Source organism: Amphiura filiformis, chromosome 11, assembly GCF_039555335.1.
Source record: "Amphiura filiformis chromosome 11, Afil_fr2py, whole genome shotgun sequence".
NCBI lineage: Eukaryota > Metazoa > Echinodermata > Ophiuroidea > Amphilepidida > Amphiuridae > Amphiura > Amphiura filiformis.
Window position 1 is genome coordinate 22,222,243 of NC_092638.1, and position 25,075 is coordinate 22,247,317.

General features: G+C 36.7%; 1 protein-coding gene across 1 annotated transcript; it reads left to right on the forward strand.

Annotated features, from left to right (window-relative positions):
- Positions 1 to 1,262: 1,262 nt before the first annotated feature.
- On the forward strand, positions 1,263 to 25,075 carry LOC140164559 (uncharacterized). The gene is made up of 5 exons (XM_072187864.1): positions 1,263 to 1,531; positions 8,745 to 9,003; positions 21,933 to 22,049; positions 22,869 to 22,947; positions 23,078 to 25,075. The coding sequence occupies exons 1-5, from the start codon at positions 1,505 to 1,507 to the stop codon at positions 23,538 to 23,540; spliced, it is 945 nt and encodes a 314-aa protein (XP_072043965.1). The 5' UTR covers positions 1,263 to 1,504; the 3' UTR covers positions 23,541 to 25,075.

The following is a 25,075-nucleotide window of genomic DNA, read 5'->3' on the forward strand; positions in this document are numbered from 1 at the left end:
AGTTTGTCTTCGGTGTAAAAAAAGCCAGTCTGCCCTTATTCTTTTTTATTTTCAAACCGGTGAAAGTTTGCCTTGAAGCAACCGTCGGTTCATAGGCCATTTTCCCTCTTTAGGTAAACATGGTAAAACAAAATTAAACAAGAAAAAACCTAGCCCCATAAAAGATCAAGGTAGACAAAGTCGAATAGTTATTCAGGTTCGTAACTGCCTGTCATTGCCATGGAACGTATCTATTGGTACTAAAAGGAAACTTGCGAAATTCAAATGGCGCGAAAAGGGACGCGAAAAGTTTCCCTTTTCGTTTTCAAGTATTGCTTAATACAACATAATATTCAAAGAAATTTTGAAAGGGAAATATATCCATTGTGTCATTGAAACAAGACGAAATTAGATTACTATTACAAAATGAATTCACAAGTTATTTATCGCTTACACGATTTTGCCATGAAATTACGGCATGTCTCAAAAAGAATAGCGCAATCAAAAATGGCTGGTTTGTACTAAAAGTTGTAGATTGGTGGACATTTATCAAATATGCATTGTTAATAACACTACGGTATAGCTAAATTATTCAGCTTTCCAAATACTTTTTGTGTTATCCAATTCAGATTAGCTTCAATATGGCAAATTTTTTTAAGCGCTTCACGCGCATTTGTACTATAATCTTATTCGGTCGCCAAAAGGTGCTACATTTATTATACTTTAAGAATTCCCCTCCAATGTCAAAAAGAAATCTACGCCACTGATGTCTACATTCGTCTAAAGATTAGTAAAAAGTGGTCGGTAAAAGCATTTGGCACTAAACTCATAAACTCTATGACAAATTCCGTTCGTTTACAGGTTAGAAAGAAAGTGGGCCAATCTATTGACCGCTTATGTAAACTAAACTCTTACATAACAGAGCGCCAAAGTGAGTGTGTTCAAAGCATGTTATGGACGAATGCGGATAACTTGTCTGCCTATTATGTTGCTGAATGAGTAGGCAGATTAATTTGAAACGACCAATATGGTTGGACCTCCTCCGGTCTATTTAGTACATGATGGTTCCAAGATTATGGTGAAATAACCCCGATATAGAATGTTTTTTATATCTTTTTAACAAAAATAATAAAAAACGTGTTAGTGGAGTGTTTTTAACTTACTGTTAGATCTAATAAACGCATTCACTACACTACTTAATATTTTCTTTTCAGTACCATGTAAACCCGGAGCTCTTGGTATGAACGACGGCACAATAAAGCAGGATCAAATCACAGCGTCTTTTGATCAAGGTAGCTTGAGATTTGACCCTTGGGACGCTCGACCAGGTAGTAATTTGTATTGGCGTCCACGAGAAGAAACTTTAGATTTGGAAAATGGATACTCATGGATTCAAGTAGACTTTGTAGAAACCGTGATAATCACAGGATTACGAACTCAAGGTAGTAATTATAAGAATCATCAAAGATGGATAAAAAAGCTTCAAATCCAAACTGGCAACTCGATAAGTACCTTGACATATCTCATGGACCCCAACAAGGGGAATCGGAAAGTAAGTACACCCAATCTATCAATTTACACATAGACCAAAGAACAAGGATGCACAACTTTCCCCCGGGCTTTACCTGTCGGCCAATTACAGCTAGTTACGTAACCAGGGGGTAAATCCTATTAAACTTTTAACCCTTCGTAGCTCAAATAACCGTTCTAAACTTACGAACATCATGGATACCCTGTTACTAGACGTAACTATACACCTATCCGACTTCGTCATTACTGCGGTGTCCCCGATGTAAAACTGCGGTGTCCCGAGGTCGGGGGTTCTATCCATTATTTATTGTGTGCTATACAGAATTGTACCCGGGAATTGTACACAATTCAGTATCGAAGTTACGTAATGTTACTATGCCAACGGGATCACGCGCCAGAGTAATGAACTACGATCGAAACAATCACCACACAAAGTATATGGTACTCGAAGGATATCAAAATAGCGTGATCCGGTAACCAAGAGAATTACGTAACCACTTCGATGCTGAATAGTGATATTCAATACACAATCATGAGTATTGAATTACGAATTAAATCTCCCGCTCTGGTACATCTGTGTTGCCGTCAATAGAGGGCCAAATACAGTAAACGCTTCTCGGATTGGTGTATACCTGTGGTAAATCCCTATTACTTACGAAGTATACCGATCGTCTATTATTTTAGTGAAATGGATTTTACCATGTGTCGTAAGTTACGATTGAGACTTAGAAGATTCGTAAAGTTTTGTAAAATGGTCCCTAGGAATGGCAAGCAGGTTGCACCACAACCCTTAAACTAGGCTTTTTGCAACAACAACAACAACAACAACAACAACAATAACACCACCAAAAAAAACAAAACAGTGTTTAGTTTATCGACTGATAAACTATGTTTTGCTCAAGAAACTAAATAAGTTTTTAACTAGCGGATTGCACAATAATCTAGATAAGCAATTAAAAAAAAACATTTGGCGAAAAACCTTGTTTATCGGGATATGGAATCGTCGCTCGCAAGACATAGTGGCGTATCACGAAAATGGTCATTTTGATATAATTTTTGCAACTTTTAACCATTTGTCATACATTGCCTCGATTAAAATATCCCTTTTCTTGCATGGATATGAAAATATAAATATTTAAGTTACATTTAATGTATAAAATACATTGCTGTCATTCATCAATTAATTGTAATTAGTCATTAAACTTATACGCCAGTATGTCATATCCATATTGGCCACACAGCCGCGATATACCAAAATAGTGGTGTAAGTCACATATTTAAGATATAGTGGCGTATGTCACTGATACGCCACTATGTCGTCCAAAACAAGGAGAATGTTGTACACAATAATTCCATTGAGATAGATACGCCAAACCTAATTAGTGATAATACTTAATTAATTAATGACATGTATGTCTTGAAAGTTTATCAGAATGCAGAGCTTTATACATAGATTATGAAACTGATCTTATCTCATTTTGTCAAAAATGGCTGATACGCCACTATTAATATTATATATTATTATAATATGTCTTGCGAGCGACGGAATAATCTCGTTGAAATTATGACAAGCGGATTATGGCACGCTAATAAACTAGGTCTTTCACCCAAAGAGGTTTTAAATAGAAATAGAGTCGCAATAGATTATATAATCTTTTGTTCGTTTGATGCCGATTAGAAGTTGCGACAGGCTATTCATAAAAGTGGTACCATTGTTTCGAATAAAGGGTTCCGCCATTAAATTGGTCACTGACCCGGCATCATATTAACGCTCTACACAACAGGCGAGTATCAATAAGTGACCACACTACAGTCATGTGTAAGGGCAGTCATGTGTAAAGTGGTACCATTGTACTCAATGTATCCCAAATGTGTGCTTGTGTGGGTCTGAAGACTATAAGGAGGCTTTAGCTGTCGATGCAATCATCTTTACCACCCACCTGACGATAGGTGTTTCATTTAAATAAATTGAATGCTCTTGGTGATCGATTACACATTAGAATGTATGAAGGCTGCCATTTCCAGTCCATATATCTATATTACACTATAATGGTAATCGCTATACGTATAGGGCCTACATGTAAGTATAAGTATAGACCTATAAAGGTTGTTTTTAAGAAATTTCAATTTAATTTTATTTTAAGAAGGAGATTGGTATAGAAATAGTGGCGTACCCAAAGAGGGGAGGGGGTCGGGGAGGGACAGATTCACTTCTCTGTGAGAAGTCTTGGGAGGGGGGAGGGAGGAAGAGGGGAGGAGTGGATATGGAGAATGAGAATGAGGGCTGGAGGAAGGGATAATAAAGACAAGTAGATAAATAGAAATATAAGGAAAATTATGGGAATGAGAGAGGGAGGGTGAGAGGGGACAATGAGAGCGAGGGAGTGATAAAATGTAGGCCTAGGAAAGAATAAGTACAGAGAAGGGAAAAGAAAGGAATGATAAATACATTTAATAATAATTATTAGGCCTATATAATAACTAAACACATAACAGCACTGGGCAGCCATTCGACGATGTCAATGTCTTTATTCGTTACGTAATGTAAACGCCCAGTCACATGTATTTCACACCTACCAAACACAACTCACCCAATTTCGCAAACTGGACGTTGAATGTACACTCTCATGAATATTGATTGGCAACATTTTCCAATATGTCAGCGCTCTAATCGGAAACAATAGAACAATAGACCCTGCAGAGCGTTGCTTTCACCCCACCCAAAGTCAGGGAAAAATAGTATCTCAACGACAAAACATATTCATCTGGTTGAAAACATCTGGTGGAAAACATTTGAAGTTGTGCATATCTTGGTTGGAAACAACATGTTCTGGAAGGGCATTTCATCTGCCGACAGAAAAGGGTAGAATTATCGCGTGTGGCTGATCAAGTTACAGCTGGAAATTGAAAACCTTTGTTTTTCAACCATTCAACATGCGCGTAGTTATCAATGAAACCTTATAGAATGTTTTTCAATTCTTTTTTCAATGCTTTTTGCTCAACAAACTTTACTATAGAAAGATGCCTTTTGCTTCCAAAAATTTCAGCCAAATCCGCTAATCGGATCCGCTTGGAGGCTGTACTTTTGTTGATTCACAGACTCTTTTTCCGAAAGATAACATTCGTAAAGACAAGCTCCTTTTTCTCTTTAAAATGATATTAAATGTAAGCTTGGTAGAAGAAACGTATGCAATTAAATGAAACTAATAGCCTACTGGTGCAATATGTATGCGCGTTAAATTAACATGATTTAGATGTCCCCTAATAGTTTCATGCCCGCAGCTTTTACACTGGATTTCGGGGCTTGCTCTTTTGTTATGCTAAAACCTATCCCTATGTTATCCCTCGTTTTATCTTTTCTGTTTCTGTTTCTGTTTCCGGTTTCGGTTTCGGATCTCATTGTTATTTTGAAGTGTTAGCATGGTACGTGTGAACAATCCTTTTATTCTAGTCTTTTGTTGACTACAGAAAAGTTGAACGAAGATAACTTCTGTTTCGGTTTCGGGAGTTATGTTAATTTCTGACATGAAAAAAGTGAGATGAGAAGGTTGATGCTAATCTAGACAAAAGAAGTGTCTAAATTTTACGATCGTAAATTCGCGATAAATTGTACGGCTTCAATTGACTTGCGTTGGGTGTATAGGTACTCCAGCCTAAGCGGGAGTAGATCGTGAAAATAGCCCAGCGTTGCCAAGAATTACGTATACTTGTTCGTGCAATCGCGCAAAAATCGGTCATATTATGATATGTAGCGATTAAACGGGAAATTATTTTCGTCCCAAATACACCTTAAAACTTGATAATATGCAACACCAGAGAAGTGCGTTGAAGTGAAACTAATAGGATTTCTTTCATTGGAATTGGTAATCTGATAATTGCTTCAGGCAAAATTGCCAGACTCAAATCTATTTTAAATGTATATTATTTGAGAGAGTGGGGATGATGAGACGAGGAGATGATCTGGTGGAGGGGGAGGAGAGAGAGGAGAGGAGAGGAGAGGAGAGGAGAGGAGAGGAGAGGAGAGGAGATTGAGAGAAGAGAGGGGGCGAGCAGAGCAGGGAGGACTTTATTCCGTTTATTTTGATTTTTCCACGTTGATCATAGGCCTACTGCTAAAACAGTGAGAGGGGGAGAAGAGTAAAGGAAATACAACATCCAATATAATTCAGATATCCACATAATTCAAAAGATGGCACAGGTGAGAGTTGGGGAGGAGGAGAGACAGACAGACTAGAAAGAGAAGAAAGCGAGAGGAGAAGAGGCAGGGGTCCTTTTTTTAAATGTCATAGTAATATGGACCATAATGACACCAAATTTGCGTTCGGACCTGATGTAGGCCTATGTTGCCTAGTTACATGACTGACATGAGTAAGATTGCCCACTTGAGACGCCAGTGTTGCATATAATTGACTTATCCAACCTTTATTGACAGACATAAGTGTGATTGACAGCACCTATTATTACCTCTTCAAATAAGAAGCATGATGCCCCAAACGTAACAATGAAGTTAACTTACACACCATCCTACTTAATCCCTTGTGTTTTCGATTCTGAACAATAGACCTCCCGAAACAGAAAAGATGAAACGAGCCATAGTGTTCAAGACCGTTTCTACGCTTATGAATGAGCATAAAACTAGTGTAGGTCTTTCAGCTATAAAACGTGCGTACAAAATATCACTGTAGAGAGATTGCGATTTGCAAACGTACGTATCGAACGCCCGTGCATCTATTCAAAATCAGTCTTCTGTGACGGAACTTTGAATAGATTGCACAGGCGTTCGATACGTACGTTTGAAAATCACAATCTCTCTAATATACTACGATCAAATCGTAATAGGCGAGAATCATTCGGTTGTTGTTACTGCACGAGTCAATAAAGTACCAATTTACGTCGGCGTAAATTCACAAAAATGCAGTTCGCGTAGGTGCTACGCCCAGCTGTTTATATACCATTTTATGTCAATCCACGATGTTATGGCTTAAACTAGTTTACCGCCTCTTAGAACCCGACAGACGGTGACCAACATTATGGGATACAATAGCCTAATCTCAATAGCATAGTACAATAACCTCAAATAAACAATCATAGTGCAAAAATAGTGCAAAGAGTTTTTGTACCCAAAGTTTCAAAGTAATTCAATGAATGTACAAATGATAGATGCGCATGTTGTGGATCCTAGTGCAAGTTGACCATAAGGCCAAAAAAAAAAAAGAAAAAAAAGATGTTTGCTTGCCCTCAACCGACCGGCCCTATAAATATTGGAAATCAGAAAAAAAAGTGTTTTTTTTCCTATTTACTGTACAAAAGAATACCGACCCTATTTTTGGAAATTCCTGCAAAGTTTTTTTTCTTTTCAAATTGTTGCATTCTGAAGATGTACAAAAATGTATTTTAAAACTTGTGTTCAACATTTTAGTTGTTTTGTAATGTTAGTTGATTCATTTTTACACCAAAATTGTCTGATTTTTCATATTTTGAACCTTAATTAATACAAACAGTAGAGTTTGCTAGTAATAAAAAAAAAGAAAAAAGAAAAAGAAATCCCGCGGCCGACCGACCCAATTTTGAAAATTCATTTGAGGGCAAGCAAACAATTTTTTTTATTGGCCTAAGATCAAACAAGGTAGTGACTATATACAATCCCTCATTTCAAATCATTAGGTTTGCTTTCTCTTTTGTTCAGAAACCAAAAATCAAGGGATTAAAAAGTGGAGATGAACTGGTCTGCAATCATAACACTATTGTGCTGGGAGGACATAAGAGGGTATATATAACCCAAAGTATAATGGCCTATAACCATACGTATATAATAGCCTATTGTGCTAACATTTTTATTATCGGATATCTATCAACGTGGGCGACATTTGATGCTCTCTGTCATAGGTGGCACACTTTCATGTCACCTTATAATTACACCGGAGTTCTACGAGGCATACATGTAGAAATCGTGTGCATATATTGAGGGGGTGGGGTGGGGGTGTTTTGTTTATTTGTCTGAAATATAAACGATGCATGATGATGTATATAGATGATTTGATTATGAATTAGTTTATTCCCCGGAAAGCACAACCCATACCTCTTACCTATGCTCCCTCCACCACCTATATATAACCTTCTCCCTCCCCCTCCCTCCTCCCCACACTCGATATCGACCCTTCCATATTATTCCCTGAGACCATAATAGGTATTATGGTCTCAGATTATTCCACTCCACTCTTGAGCTCTCCTCTCCCCCTCCTTCCCTTCCCACTTTCAATGCGCTCTCCCCTCTGTTTCTCTTTCTCCCTTACCGTTACCCACCACACACACATCCTCTTTCCCTGACGATCTCTTCTCTCTCTTCTCCATCTTTCTTTTACTCTAAGTATAGGCCTATCACATCATGCGATACTCAAATTAATAAATAAATTGACTAAAAGTCAATTTAAACCAGCTGTCTATCATATTGATCTTCCGTCATGCGACATGCACATGAATAGAGTTGTGTATAATAGTGTTTGTATCCCTGAAGTGTCTATTATATCACTCAAGTGTATAATCTGTCAAGTGTCTATTGTAATGTCTGTGGAAATATTTCGATGGTCTATATGTTTTCACAGTGAAATAAGCTATGGCTATTTGGTAGTCTCATTCTGTCTCAAGTCAATGCTTTCAAATGTAGACTGTTTTGTTCGACTTCTCTGCTCGTGAATATTGCACTGCGAAATTTAAACATTTCTTTTGTATACTTAGATCAGGTAACTTCAAATCAAATAAGTTTCTTCTCCACACCATTTATAAGAAACTGAAACGAAAACCGAATCTGCCTGATACAAATGATTATAATACCAAATCTACACACTATGGAATTCACCATATCACGTCCAAGCTCACATCGCTTGAAATCTGTTGGGTTGACATAAATCCCCACCCAATCAAACAAAAAAAATTAGCAAAATCTGTGACTACGAGGTTGGCAAGTCCCTTTAAATCAGGTGATTTGGCATGTACTGGCTCATAAGATAACAAATTTGGTTAAGATTCAAACTTAGTTTTGAGATGAGTTTAAACTTAAAAATAGAGACATATTTTGGTAACCTAAAAAATGCTTTAGGCACCATGTGTAGGGAACTATATTATTTATGCTTTATGCATCTATTTCTTTTGAATAAGCAGCGCGTCTCAAAGCTTAATGAACTTCATTGCAATTAATCAATATCACGAAATCTTTCAATATCTTTAATTTTCGGCAGACATTTCCAGCAAATAGCAATTACAACAGGCTTGTGATAATAACATTTCTCGAACCAATCAGTACCCGGTATCTACGCATCAATCCAACATACTGTGAAAACGACTGTGGACTCAGTTTTGAAGTGTTAGGTTGCCGATTGGTAAATGAATGTGAGGACTCGAAAACATGTGATACCAATGCTGAGTGTCACGATGAAGAGAATGGGTACCAATGTACATGTAAACCAGGTTTCATGAGAAACGGCTTACAATGTAAAGGTAATACCAATCCACTGACAGTATCTAATTTGTATGGCAGAATGATCCCTCGAAATCAAAATTTGTAGCAGAGGAGACTACCCGCCATTGTGTTTGCGCATGGGGAGCCATTTTCCCGTCATGGCGGATTAACCATGAAATACACTAAATTTAGGTGTAATTTGTCTTGGGTTCATTCTCTACCATGCAAAATTAGCTATATCTTTATAAAATTAATGATTGTTTATACTAGATTCGGGTTTTTGCGTCTCATACATGTCATATTTAAAAGAACCAATGTATAATTACTATATTTTTAAACCACAAACAAAAACTGGGTGCTTTGATGTACGAGATTGGGCGATATGGGTATACATTTAACCAAGTTGGCAATATGAATTTTGCATGACTTTCTTGTGATGACCTTCAAGACGTGTCTATTTTCAGAAAAAAAGATGAGGTTGTTTATTTTACTTGAAGAGTTTAGGCCGATATGAAATGTGTTGGATAGGTTTATTGTTCGTGGATGAAATTGGCTGTAGCGAATGACTCATTTTCACTCCTGATTGACACCAAAGACATTGAAAATGGTCAAATTTTGATGAAAATATGATATTTTCTTTTGAATTAACACTTGTCTAAATGTGGTTCCAATGTGGAACAAATGACAATGAAATTCCTAGTGGCCAAAGTTTCCTAAATATATAGTCGGTTATACCACATACATCCATTCTTGGAATCTGAGTATTTTGTATTATACTCAAAAACGGATTTTATTATAAGAAAGTATTTTTTTGCAACTGAGCCACATGCAGGCTGGGCCGCCCGGAAAATTATTTGTTTTTGACTATTAGCACGGTCACGACGTTGGCACCCTACCAGCTAGTACTGATAACAATTGATAAGTTTTTAATAAATATTATTTGACATTAAACGCTGTTTTTGCACAATAACAGTTTTCACACAAAAAAAATATTAAAAAATATTTCATTGAAAACCTTTCCACTTGCTATTTCAAAAACGTAACCAAGTTTCCTTAGCATGTGTAATAAATTAGCATTAAAATTAATCTTATTCCAAAGGCATTCTAGAAACACTTGGATTTTGGCTACACTGCTGTGTATCAAGACCAAGCCTTATATTTGCGCCAATGTAACGCCCTTTAGGGAAACCAGTTTGGTCATGATGAATAATATTAAATAAATCATGTCGAAGAACAATAACTTGCTGATAATGTTATTGTCAGTATTCAATTGAATACATGAATTCAAAACCCACCCAAGTCCATGGGAAGTGAATTTGAGAAAAAACCCGTGTATCATTTTAATTCCTTCAGTTAGATTTACTTGGTCAACATGGTAAGTTTTGCGTGCAAATCAGTGGGTTAAACTGTATTAGGTATGACGATTCGCATTTCAGGGACTTCGTGGGGTTCATTTTAAATGCTGGACTTAAATGTTTTTTTTAATCATATACAAAGACAGCAATGTTGGAATGAGATTACCACTAGTAAGATAATACAAAATAAAGCACACAGGTATGTATAATGTTGATAAGCATTCTGCCATATAATATAAACCACACACCTTTATTAAACCCATTTTTTTGGTCAAAAGTCACTCTCCAGCAATGAATGTGTTACAAGTGGACTTTTATACATACTGGATTTCAATCAATGTGTTACAAGCAGGACCGTTCCTAGAGATTTTGCCGTCCTAGACAAACTCTCCCTTCCGCCCCAATAAAGCATAACAAAAAAGTGTTAAAGCCATATTATAACATTTGCTGAGGAAGACGCCCTCATTGAATTGTTAAAATTCCTTTTTACACGATTAAATTGTACTTTATTAAACCAATATACCCTGCAAAAATCAAGACTCTAGGTGCTGTAGTTTTGTCAAAATCCGAGATTTTGAATAAAACGCCGGAACCGGCGCTTTATTATTACGATGGAATTATTAGTTGAACGCATACACGATGTTCATAACACACAGTACGTACACGGCGTGCGGGACGGTGATATACACAACAAAGGGTCGTACCACAACATGACCGAAGGAGTGGTACGTATTGGCGACATGTGCGCTGGGGTAAATTCCAATTTTCTTTGCTTTGCCGTAGTTGTTCGGCTCAAAGATAAAAGGGGATATATCTGACAGTAAAAGCTAATATTTTATGGCAAAGAAATGCTAATCTATTTTGTTTGAAAATGTTATAATATGGCTTTGAAGCTAAACTGGGTAAGTGGTAAGATTTCGGACTGTACGGACGTACTTATTTACTGCTCCGTTACACACCAAAACTATGCTATATTGATTAAACAGTTAGAGGCAATTCGTTAGGGCCAACTGCCCGGCGGCGCACGGGGACATTCTAGTACTACTACCGCCGATAAATTTGCGGAACATTTTATAGTTAGTACAGATTTGATTTGATTTTGCTATACACTACAATTGCTACATGATCTGATGATGGAGGGCTTGGAAGAGAGTGCCGCATCATCTGGCACCAGCACAACATCAAATGCCTTTGTTAATGAACTTATGCTGAATGAGAAGTTTAAACTGTTCTTGAAGGACTTAATGCAGGAGGCAGTGCAAGAAAAAATGAAAACCCTAGTAAGTGATGTGAATGCACTCAGGACTGAGGTGGACGACTTGAAGGAGGACTTGCAGAAATTGAGAGGGGAAAAACCAAGACCTCTTTTGTAAGCAAGAAAAACTTGAACATGAACGCGAGAAAGATGAAATGTTAAGGGCAGACTTAACGAATCAGCTGCACTCAAGATCAAAAGCAGTGGAAGATCTGCAGCAATACACTCGCAGAAATTGCGTTCTGGTGACTGGTGTGCCTGAAGAAGAGAAAGAAAACACAGATGCAACAATCATCAAATTAGCCAACGAGAGAATGAAAGTACCCTTAAGTGAAGATGATCTAGACAGATCCCACCGGATTGGAAAGCCAACCACAGGAAAAGCACGAGCGATTGTGGTGAAATTTAGTAGATATAATGTGAGAAATAAGTTCATAATGAACAGGACAAACTTAAAAGGAACCAAAATCGCGGTTCATGATCTGCTCACCCCGTTCACACAACAACTTCTGAAAAGGGCGCAAGAGCTTGTTGAGCAGTGTCACCGTGTGAAGGCGGCATGGACATGGGACGGAAGAGTAACAGTCTTGGTAGCAGCAGCTAATGGAAAATCAAGAAAGGTAACTGTAACAAGTCAAGAACAGCTCCACAAGATCTATTCTGAGAAACAGTGAAACAGTAACTCTCTCTGAATCCAGAACTCTATAAAATGACTATGTATACCTATATAATATATTTTTTTAAATCATAATTTGTAAAAATATTGTCAAAAGATATGTTAATGACAAGATAATTCCCTGCGGTTAGAAAGGTAAGAGCTGGATTGATCTTGTATTTTGTAATTGCAATGTTAAAATGTTAAAATGTGTAATTTTTATAATGAATGTTTCCACTCAAAAAACGTTTATCAATGACTACTAAAATGGCGGTGTTATAAATTTTATACCATCTTCTACTGAGCCTATGAAGTCATGCTTACTTTACAGCCTTTACCAAAATTGCAAACATTAGTTACTATCTCAGTATGTGTAAACACTTTTAAGTATTTAAAAATACCATAATTCTTTCATATACCAATACAACGAGAAAATTGTAACAAACAGTATTATTCAGTATTACGAAAACAATCAATTAAGTGGAATGTAGCATACTTATGACTTGCCGTGGCTCAGTAGTCGATACTTGTTAATAATAATCCTTGCTGCCGGGTCGTTGGCCTTACGTTACTTTCGTAGCCTGTTGAAAAATAGCTTAATTTAACTGTTAAAATATTTTCATGATCAAGGGAAACGGTTGATTTATATATATAAACTTTTTCCCTGGTATATTAATAGATTTTTAATTTTTTTTTCTTGTTTAATATACTTTTCGTTTAATGTCTGCTATTTGTGATGATGCTTGTGTGTCTTGCTCAAAAAAGTTTACGATTGTCATAAAAATATAACATGTAAAATATGCAAAGGATTTGTTCATAAAAAATGTACCAAATTGAAACCAAAAGAACTACAGCGTATAAAACACAATGAATGGACTTGTAACAATTGTACGATGGCTCAAAATAAAGACACAAGTTCTGACGATGATAGCGATGATATAAATATCACACATCATCTTAAAACAGCAGATATTACTGATGCCAACTTTATTAAGAAATACGATGAAATGATTTTCAATCCATTGAAATTTGAAAATAGTACTACAGATAAAGATAATATTACTAATGACAAATGTATCCACCAATGTAACTATGTAACACCAAACCAATGTTCCTTCTTAAAAAATGGTAAATTAAATTTTATGAATGTTAACATTAGAAGCCTAAAAAAGAACTTTGACAAACTCAAGGAATGTATGAAAGCTATTAACCACGACTTTACCATAATAGGTATTTCTGAAACCCATTTAAGAGATAAGCCACCCGATTTTTACAAAATCGCTGGATATAACTTTGAATGTGTCCACAGAGTTGGAAGACAGAAAGGGGAGTAGGCATGTATATTTCGGACAAACTTAAATACCAGGTACGCAAAGACTTAAGTAAATCAACCCCAAACTTTGAGTCATGCTTTATAGAAATTGAAAATGTAAATAAACGAAATATCATTGTTGGTACTGTATACAGAGCCCATACATCTATTAATGATTTCATAACAGGAATAGATCCTATTTTAAAGACTATTAATGCTGAAAAAAAAGCTTACCTATGTTTTAGGCGATTTTAATATAGATCTATTAAAAGTTGAGGAACATAAAGCATACCATGATTATTTAGACCTAATTTATTCCTATTCATTAATGCCAACTATATACAAACCGACTAGAATTACTGAAACAACCGCTACACTAATTGATAATATATTAACGAATAACGAAGCTGTAATTCAGTCTGCTATCATAGTTACAGATGTGAGTGACCACTTTCCAACAATCTTGTCAACAAATCTAGATGTAACTGACATTCCAAGTCCAACGGTGACACATAAAAGGGTTCATAGTAACGAAAATATTTACATGTTAAAGAAAAGATTAGCTGATGTCAAATGGGAAGAATACCTAGATAATATAAATGCAGATGATGACTACAATAAGTTTATCAGTATATTTAATAAAATATATGATGAATGTATTCCATTAAAGAAATGTTCAAATAAAAGGAAAAGGGATCCGAAATCGCTGTGGATAACCAAAGGGTTACTAAAGAGTATAAACATTAAAAATACTTTATATAAACAGCATTTGCAAAACCCAAGTGCTGAACGCCTTCACAAATTTAAAATATATAGAAATAAACTTCATGCTTTGATACGCAAATCTAAGAGGAAATATTATTTTACCAAGTTTGAGCGTTCTAAAAATAATATGAAACAAACATGGAAAACAATCAATAATATCATTGGCCGTGGTAAAACAAGACAAGCTCAAAAGAAATTTAGAAGTGACAACGGCAATACTATTACCAATCCCCATGATATTTCCAACCTTTTTAACGATTTCTTTGTACATGTAGGTCCTAATCTAGCATCACAAATTCACAAATCAGGTAAAGATTATTTTGATTACCTAAAAAATCCAGCATCCAGCAGTATGTATATGAAGCCAGTTGTTGAAATGGAAATCATTAAAATTATTGATAAATTTAATCAAAATAAAAGTGCTGGTCATGATAATATTGGAAATTTTATTATAAAAAGAGTTGCAAAGGAAATTGTTCAGCCGCTTGCCTCAATCTTTAATCTCTCCATTTCAACCGGTGTTGTGCCACAAAAAGTAAAAATAGCAAAGGTAATACCAATCTATAAAAAGAAGATTCTGAAGTATTTTCTAATTATCGCCCAATTTCGGTACTACCTTGTTTTTCGAAGATACTTGAAAGACTAGTGTTTAATAGATGTATTGCGTATATAGATAGTAATAAAATACTAAATGATAAGCAGTTTGGTTTTCGAAACAACCATTCTACATACATGGCCATAACTCAACTAGTTGACAAAGTTAACTATGCCGTTGAAAGAAACGAAACCACAATTGGAATTTTCTTAGACCTTTCCAAAGCCTTTGACACCATCGACCATAACATATTAATTCATAAATTGGAACACTATGGTTTTCGTGGTATCGTACTTCAGTGGTTCACTAATTATTTAAGCAACAGAAAACAATATGTACATTACAACTCTTGTGAATCAGAACTTAAAGATATTATTTGTGGTGTACCTCAAGGTTCTATACTGGGTCCCTTATTATTCATTCTCTATGTAAACGATATTATCAACACATCATATGTATTAGACTTTATATTATTCGCAGATGACACTACTATTCTGTACTCACATAAAGATATTGAAAGTAAATATCAATTAATTAATAATGAATTGAAAGAAATTAGTAATTGGTTCAAGTCGAACAAACTATCGGTAAATGCAAGTAAAACAAATTACATGGTTTTGGGTACACCACATATGACATCAAAAATAAACTCAACTGTGTGTGATGTATCTCCTGAGATCATTTTAGATGAGTCAGTTCTGGAACGGGTTACTAATACAAAATTCCTGGGTGTGATTATTGATGAATGTTTGACGTGGAAATACCATATAAACTGTATAGCAAAAACCATCTCGCGAAATATTGGAGTTATGAACAAACTTAAATTTTATGTACCTGATCGTATCCTGTATTCTCTATATTGTACTCTTGTTTTACCTTATTTAAATTACGGAATATTGATTTGGGGTGATACGTGTAAAACATACTTGGATAAAATTATGAAATTACATAAATGGGCTGTGAGGACAATAGCAAATAGTCATTATAGAAGCCACACTGCTCCTTATTTGCCAAATACAATATTTTAACTCTTGCAGACACCTACAAACTTGAATTGGGGGTATTTATGTACAAGTACAGTAATAATGAATTACCGGGCGTATTTGATGGCTTCTTTACACTACGTTCCAATATTCATAATTACCAAACGAGAAACGCAGATAAATTCAACTTAATGAAGAACAACAAAACATTTACTGACCATGCCATTCGTACTGCTGGTCCAATATTATGGAATTCATTGCCAAATTCAATAAAAACGGCAAATTCATTGAAACATTTCCGTAAGATATATAAACGTGACTTGATCTCAAAATATGATTAATTCTTGAGCATTGTGTTTCTCGTTTGTTTGTTATGCTTTGTTTTGTTTTTTACTTTTTTGATGGTAACATTTCTTTGTTAAGGGGGGTGACTTCCTCTGGCCTTATTGGCCTTCTGGTCATCCCCTCCATAATTCGTTTGTTTGATATTGCCTTTGTTTTTTAAAATATATACTGTGTGATTTCATGTGAATTATGGGAAAATAAAATATCTTGTATCTTGTATCTTGTATCTTGTACTGATGGTGCAAAAGTGGGATAATTTCGCGCGTAGCGCGCAAAAATTGGCACTTTGTGGGATACAGTGGCCAAATATGAGGTTTATATTGGTCAGAAACATACAGGCGTCTACATGGGGGGTGAATGTATGGACCACCCCTGGTAAAATATTGGGGATTTACCCCCCATCCCCCCGGGATCTACGCCTATGATTATTGTGTAAAATCTTAATTTGAAAAACCATAAAATTTGCAAAGACGGCCCACTTGAAGCCATTCGTAGACACGTTTTGACTTTTATTGTATTAATTATTGATATAATGTACCCATAAAAACTTTTATAAAATGAAGACCTAATAGAAGCCATTTGGTGGACCATTTTGTCACTATTATTGTGTAAAATTTAAGTTTGAAAAAGCCGAAAAAATAAAAATTTCGAAATGACGGGCCAATTGAAGCCACTTATCACTGTTATTGTATAGGCCTAAATTATTGCTTTAAACATCAAGTGCTGGGCGTGAAATACAGAAGCGAAAACGGCCAGTTGTTCATATACGCAGGGGGTGTCTGAGGGGATGTTCCCCCTGAGAAGTTTGGAGATTTTGCAAAATAAGGTCCAATTGAAGCCATTTGGTGCATCATTTTTACATTATATTATGGCTTTTTAAAACAAAAAAGGGCCCGAACTCAATTTGCAAATTTTTAATGTTACATGCATTGACACTTTATTGGCCCAAGATTCGCAATTAAAGCATGCATGGATGGATGTTGAAGTCAGCATGGAGTCCGTCTTAATACTGACTTTGGTGACAAATGCATATCGTCTATATTATAGGGCCTAAGTTGATTGACCCGACAGTGCAGTTTATTTTAAATAGGCATGGATCTACTCAATTACGTGCAATTTCACTTTCCCCTTCTTCTTTTCTCCTTTTTCCCTCTTTTTCTCTTCTCTTCTCTTCTCTTCTCTTCTCTTCTCTTCTCTTCTCTTCTCTTCTCTTCTCTTCTCTTCTCTTCTCTTCTCTTCTCTTCTCTCTCTTCTCTTCTCTTCTCTTCTCTTCTCTTCTCTTCTCTTCTCTTCTCTTCTCTTCTCTTCTCTTCTCTTCTCTTCTCTTCTCTTCTCTTCTCTTCTCTTCTCTTCTCTTCTCTTCTCTTCTCTTCTCTTCTCTTCTCTTCTCTTCTCTTCTCTTCTCTTCTCTTCTCTTCTCTTCTCTTCTCTTCTCTTCTCTTCTCTTCTCTTCTCTTCTCTTCTCTTCTCTTCTCTCTTCTCTTCTCTTCTCTTCTCTTCTCTTCTCTTCTCTTCTCTTCTCTTCTCTTCTCTTCTCTTCTCTTCTCTTCTCTTCTCTTCTCTTCTCTTCTCTTCTCTTCTCTTCTCTTCTCTTCTCTTCTCTTCTCTTCTCTTCTCTTCTCTTCTCTTCTCTTCTCTTCTCTTCTCTTCTCTTCTCTTCTCTTCTCTTCTCTTCTCTTCTCTTCTCTTCTCTTCTCTTCTCTTCTCTTCTCTTCTCTTCTCTTCTCTTCTCTTCTCTTCTCTCTTCTCTTCTCTTCTCTTCTCTCCTCTTTTTGTTTGGAAGGAGGGAGGGGGGTGCCCCCCGAATCCGCGCATGTATAGTTTTTTATCCCACTTTTTGTTCTTCTTTGGCACTTAGTATTTTGGAGGGACCGGATACAGTTTCTTCTTTCTTTTTTTTCCGCCCATTTCTTCTTTCTTTTTCTCCGCCCCGTGTCTTTGTCATCTTTCATTTTCTCTACCCCGTTTCTTTTCTTTTTCTCAGGCCCCCCTTTTCCTTTTCCGCCCTATTTTCTGTTTCTCTTTTCCTTTTTATTTTTTATCCGCCCTTATTTTTTCTTCCCTTTTCTTTCTCCTTTCCCGTTTGTTCTTTTTTCGCCCTTTTTGCACCCTCTGCGTTTGCTGCCCTAGGCGACGGCCCTGTTTCACATGCTCAATAGACACAGAGGATGAATTTGAGTTGTTCTTTCATACATATGACATTGACAGGCCTATGTATAGCATCAATTTCCCATGCTTAACTCAATTTGGCCAAAGTATGGTTGGTTTTGTATTCATATATTCAATTATGAGATTGGGCGCTTATTCTTCAAAAAAAGAGGGATCTTAATCTTTCTTGGGAATAAGGCACATCGTCTACACCAGGTCAATAATTATTTTGTATAGGCAGTAAACGAACCGGTCTATAGATCCTCGCCAACTGCCGAGGGTCACAAAAAGCGGTAAGCGACTGGTATTGGTAGCTCATTGGCTAAAATACCCGGCTAAAAACTAATTGCTATAGCTCAGCGATCTAATTACTTCAGCTGTATGAGTTGTCTTTCAACAAAGATCCTTTTTAGGATCTTTGCTTTCAAGCTCTTTCAAAATATCCAGGCAAAATTTATTATTCTACTGTTGAATGTCGGACAATAAAGCTTATATTTACACAGTTTATATAGAATTGATAACTCAATGATAATAGTTCGAATCGCATTCCTGAAGCACATATAGTTGTTTTGATGTGAATTGTGTGACCCGACCACATCTTATCTACATAGGCCTATGCTGGTGTATTTACTATTGATATGATAAAATCTTGAATCCTTGAATATATTTCGTTATTTTTGCTATTTAAAATAAAATTTCGTAATGCTTCCAAATGAATATATGTGTTGAAAGAATATGATAACATCTACTCTGCGTATTGAATTCCCCGCCTGCGTCTTGAAAACAAAAACTGACAAAAATAACAACAACAGCAACAAAATCGAATTTTCTTAGTTAGTAAGGTTAAAAAGGGAAATGAGCATGCGTGATTTCAGCAGTGGAGCACGCGTACATGCGTAGTGGAAAAGAAACGTTATGCATCTATCGTACAGGCGGGGTTCGTACAGGTACAGATGGTGTGTTATACTTTGTCTGGACTACTCGGCCCTTTAAAGCACATATCAAATGCAACCCCGGCCCCTGGGGACCCGGGGATGGTCCGGGACTTGACATAATGTGACCCGAGATTTGACTCAAAATGTGTCCCGGGGGTAGCCGGGTGTGTGCCGGGACTGGTATAAGAATTGACGTCGGCCAAAACCCCCGGGAAATTGGGCTGGGACTTGACCCGGACGAGAGCCGGGATTATGTCGTAATTTACCCGGGATTTTCCAACCAGTAAAATGGGCCGTGAACATGGCCGTGGTTAGTAAGTATGCCTGCATTTGTGGGCCGGGGAATCCTATCACTTAGTCGTACTTGAGCCGTGGATGTATAGGCCTATTAACAATCCACTGAGACGCCACATTAATGTTAATACTGTTCATCCATTCCAAAAACAAAATCTTGGCTGTTGTTTCCAAATTTTGCAGTAGGCCTACATGTAGGCCATGTATCTCTACATGGGTCTCTAAAGTTAGCATATTTAACCAGACCACACTGGCTTCTTATGCATGCAAACGAGAGCCTGCTGTAGGCCTACGTTTATTTATGCCGAATGTATTGGTTTTTATTTTTTACGTTAGTTTTAAGTTTTAAACACCGCCGAGATTTTTGTAATCACAAATCGTTGAAAGGATGTTTTAAATTATATCCAAAATGGCAACCTCGTGAAACAAAATATTAATAACCTGTGCGCCAAGGTAGGCCTATTTGGATGGGGTATGGGCCTTTATACAGAATAGCCTCATTATAATTGAAGTTACATTTTGGATTGACTTAAAAAAAAATCGTTAATAGGCCTATAATATTATGTGCTTAAAATGCAAAGATCGAACATTCGCCATTCCCGTATCCTGGACAGATGTAAACGTAGTGGTCTGTTTCTTCATAGATTTCTTTCATATCTTTGATGTTTTAATTATAATTATATAGACCTGTACCTACATCTGTACATTAAGGCCCTATATCAATACGATATTCCTGGTTTATTCCCGGTATTTTCCGACCCGCCATTCATGCCTCGTAATATTTAAAACAAGCATGCATATTAAATATAGTGGTGGCACACGGGTATCTCCCTCTTGTCCCGTTCCCTGCACTGTAAAACATGAAAAATAAGCGAATAGAAGTGAATAAGTGGGAAAGTCGGGTGACTGGGGTCCGACATTGATACAATGTATATGCAAAATTGATATACGTAAAACTCCTGCCAAAATCACTGAAATGTACCCCAAAACTGTGGCACATCCTCGTACATCTTCAACCAGGAAGACCTCCCAACATGTCGCGTCACACTCCCTGCACCCTCCTTGCCACGGGTCTGGTATATGAAATCCGGGTATCAAATTCACCCAGCATGTTCAGAGCTCGGCCGTCCTTTGAAGAGAAAAGCTTACCTGCCGCGAATTTTGAGCCGGCATGACAAGATTGCCGCGATATTAAAACCATATTAAGATCAACAGGCCCATATCATATGCTCAGGGCCGGGAACTTGGGCCGAGGAATACCCGGGGTTTGCATCAGTTTGCATCGGATATTCGCCCCGGGAGGGCCGGGGAGTGGCCGAGAGTTTTGCCAGGTGGGTCCGGGACTGGCTAGTAGTTTCCCAGGACTTGAACTTTTAATCCAAAATCCACGGCCCACGACCCGGCCATCCCCGGGTCCCCAGGGGCCGTGGTTGCATTTGATATGTGCATTATCTCGAAACTATTAAATCACGGCGGAACAAAATCGCCATGTTGTGCTGTTGAACAACTAGTAGATTCGCCCTACTGTCATGGCAATTTCTGACACGAAGACATAGGGGTGATGACGCTGTGTGAGGTTTATTATACCTCTACACTGATGAACAAAAAGGCTGACCACAGGTGTTGGCCCTGATCATTTGTTCGTATATCCGCCATTTTGGATTTTTGCCATTTTGTGCATTTTGAAACCAAAGACCAATTTTTTCTTCATTTTTTTAAGTCCCCAATTAATCTGTATGCAATTACCTATCATATGAGACATGTTAATGGCTTGGCTTCGATTTAGTTTTCTTCTTCTGACAATTTTCACTTTACGGCCGCCATCTTGGATTTTGAGCTGAATTTTCATAAATTTTCAAGTTTTTCCGGATTTTTAAGCCGAAGGCGAATTTTTTCTTCAAATTTTGAAGTCGCTAAGTAATCCTTGTACAATTATCGTTCATATAGTACATGCAAATTGGTTGGCTTCGACTTAGTTATCTTTTTTGAACTTTTTTGAACAAGTGATCGAGCGGTCTATGTACATCAACCCCTGTGTGACGTTCTGAAAATAGTAATTATAAATAGTAATTATAATATGACTTATATCATAAAGAAAAGCTTTTAAAAAGTAGAGAGTGACAGGAATTTTATTATTAATTTTGGTTGTTCTTGCAAAGCGTCATAAGCGTCATTTATTATCGCTATACAGGTTATCATTTTCATTTCATTTTCGCTGGAAGTTTTCTCAATTGAATATGACTAAATTTAACAAAACTAACATAATCTATACTAAACCGAGACAAAACTACTTCATGCTTAATTTATTTTTGGTATCTATTTTAGACAAACAGAGCATGACAAGCATGCCAATTAAAACCGGAACTCCAACCAAATCCACAACAACATCTTTACCTCCAAACAGTCAAGAAAATGCAGGTCAGCAATCGTGGAAGAATCCAGGTAAAATGATTAGTATAGACGAATCCAACGAGGCATCTTTGGTTTCCCGCTAGCACCAACCTGGGGTTTTGAGCGCCCGATTGTGCAAATAAAAAGCCGCCTAACACCTGGAGAAGATGCAAAGACGAGGAGGGTTAATAGAATAATATATACAATAGAGGTAATCCTATCGCATCTATTCTTACATAGTCCTTTTGTTCATCCATTTGTACATCTATGAATAGATGCGACGGGATTACCTGCGGAATTATCTCTATTGTATTATTCTATTAACCCTCCTCGACCTTCTCTAGGTGTAAGGCGGCATTTATTTGCACAACTGTTGGAACTGTATTGTGTTGTAAAAGCTTGTAAACTTAAATCATTCTTTTGTCTACCTGTGTTTTCGCGGAAGGTGTAAAACGGGTGATGGAATCCAGTTTAAAATTTCCGCCAAGGCCGAATCATTTCACATTTTGGATGCATTGTAGCCGACGGGGACCCAACTAAAGGCTGCTAGTCAGGTGTAGGAATGCGTGTATTTGGATTCGTCTATACCGAATAATATTATTGTATTGTATTGTTTTTACTATACTCTTCTTCAGTCGTCGCCTTAAACTAAACACTTTTCGGTCACTGTTGTACACATCTCCAAGCCGTGAAGTTGTACTGGGCAAGGTCTGCGATGGTTCCTCAAGAAAGGGCAATGCAATCGACACTAATCAAAGCCATGTCAACAAGCTTCAACTAACAATCCCTAACAATCTGGGTGTATGATTCATTACAAAATGTAATTGATATTTACGCATCTTTATAACAGCGTTAAAACCTCTTTTGCAGGTATCACAACAGGAGCTGTCATTGGTGGCATATTTATTATAATCCTGACCGCACTTCTTATTGTATATCTTGTTAAAAGGTGAGCTATTATAGTTATTGTTATTGATGTGTTTATTTACTTACTTATTTGGTTTACGAGTCGCAAATTTAAAAATAGCGAAAGAGAAAGAGAAATATTTCACTATGGTATATCACAATTTATTTTACAGGTCCAAGAAGCAAGCCCCGTCTTCCAGAAACCCCAGACTTGATTTTGACGGTCCATATGACATCACCTTACAAAGAATCCAGGTGGCACCTACAACTCCTACTTCGAATAAAGAAACTGAGACTAATCAATCATTTGCATCACATTCCCCGCCAAATTTAAATGAAGATACTGATGATGTTTACCATGACATACAAGAACAGGATAAGGAATACCTGTATGCACAGGTTGATAAAAATAAGAAGAGTCAAGGAAACTGTGACGATCACGGTGAAGTGAACCAGGGACCTGCCTTATATGCAAGCGTCGATAAAAACAAGAAAAACGCTGGGAAAGATGACAACGAAGAAAGCGGTTGGATGGACAATTCAATTTATGCAACTTCTGATGATAAGAATAGAACATCGGTAAATAATGATGAAGCTACCGAAGGTTGGGCTGAGAATACCATATATGGGGATTAGCATATGAAGACATTTTGGGTAGTATTTAAATTTGTGTGAAATTTAGATATCGATAGCAGTTGACATTATTGTTTTCGGTCTCTCCGAATATAGGAATCAATAGAGAGCTACCGCTATTATTTGTAACATTATTTAATTTGAAAGGCAAAACAGTATCAACTCTCAATATACCATGAGTCTTGAATAATGATTGTAGACATCAACCAAAAAGGTTTAATATTTAATGTTTAATATTCAAGTTCACGTTACCTGATGTTTTGTTATATTTATGAGGCTAATGTCGCTCCATTAATTTACACTTTCATCTACTTATTTTAAACTATTTATTCACAAATTATTTATAACTTTTGTGGAAATTAAGGGCGCTAATTATTTTGCTTAAAACACCAATTACATTGTTTTAGCATGATGTAACAATTTGTTCACGTTCGTCATCTCATTTATGACTTTTTCCTTAGTAAATGGAAAGTTTACAGGTCTTTACCACCGTCCTATAAATTATGCAAATTAGGTTTAGAATAATAGCGCCCTCAATGTTATATTTTAGTTAATAATGACACACATTTCTATTATAAGGACCAAACTGCGGTGGAGCTCTACAGAGTGAAACTTCCAAATATCATCGAGAAGTGTTTTTGTAGTGTGCCTATAAAACATTGATCTTCTATAGTCAAATTATGAAACGTGAATATAATTGTTGTCCAGGAATCGTCACAAAAATGATTTTTACAAATAAAACAGGACTTTTTTTTTTATTGTTCTACATGGAGAACATCCTAATATCATGAAAGCCTTTACCGGTATGAAAAATCATATGAAACACCAAACAAATGAAGCGAAAGTCAACCATCAGCTTCTTGGAAGATTATACAAGATCATTCAACTTCATCTGCAAGTTTGGTTGCAATGGGCCCCAGTATGAAGTCCCTCTAGGAAATAGTTCTATGGACTCTACTAGTAATGAGCTTGATACAAAATGCAAATGCCGATATTTCCTTTATAGGCACTGAAAACAAAAACTCGTATTATGTAAGCTGAACTAAGCTTTTGTTTAGTAGGACCACTAGTTTCCCCTGGTAAACTAGTTTTTAATGTCGGACTAAACGTCCATCTAGTATGCTTGGCTAGTACAGCATGCAGTGAGGGAAATTGTTAGTACGGACATGCCGAACTATGCCAAATTATGGTACTTTACTAATAAGTGAAAATTAGTTGCACCGCAAAAATCGGTCCAACTAACTTTTCTGGCTTTACGAATTGGTAGAACGAATCATGGTTGTGGACCATACCAAGGGTTGTACTAAAGTTGAATTTACCGCCCTTTTGATCACATGACATGACTCTTATGACAAATAAAGCTAGTAGAGCTAGTCTGATGCAGCTGTAGACATAGCACATCTAGCGTTTTGAGATGGACATTTTAGCCCCGATTCTAGCCCGTTAGAAATGGTCGAAGAAATGGAAAGGTATGTTTTATTGACATTTTTCCCAAGCTTGTTTTTGAATAACTTACAAACCGTTAGAATTTGAAATGA

Coding starts and splice junctions, on each gene's coding strand:
- LOC140164559 (XM_072187864.1), top strand. CDS start 1,505: ATGGACCCCAACAAGGGGAATCGGAAA. Junction 9,004..21,932: donor AAACGGCTTACAATGTAAAG/GTAATACCAATC, acceptor TATCTATTTTAG/ACAAACAGAGCATGACAAGC. Junction 22,050..22,868: donor GCAATCGTGGAAGAATCCAG/GTAAAATGATTA, acceptor CCTCTTTTGCAG/GTATCACAACAGGAGCTGTC.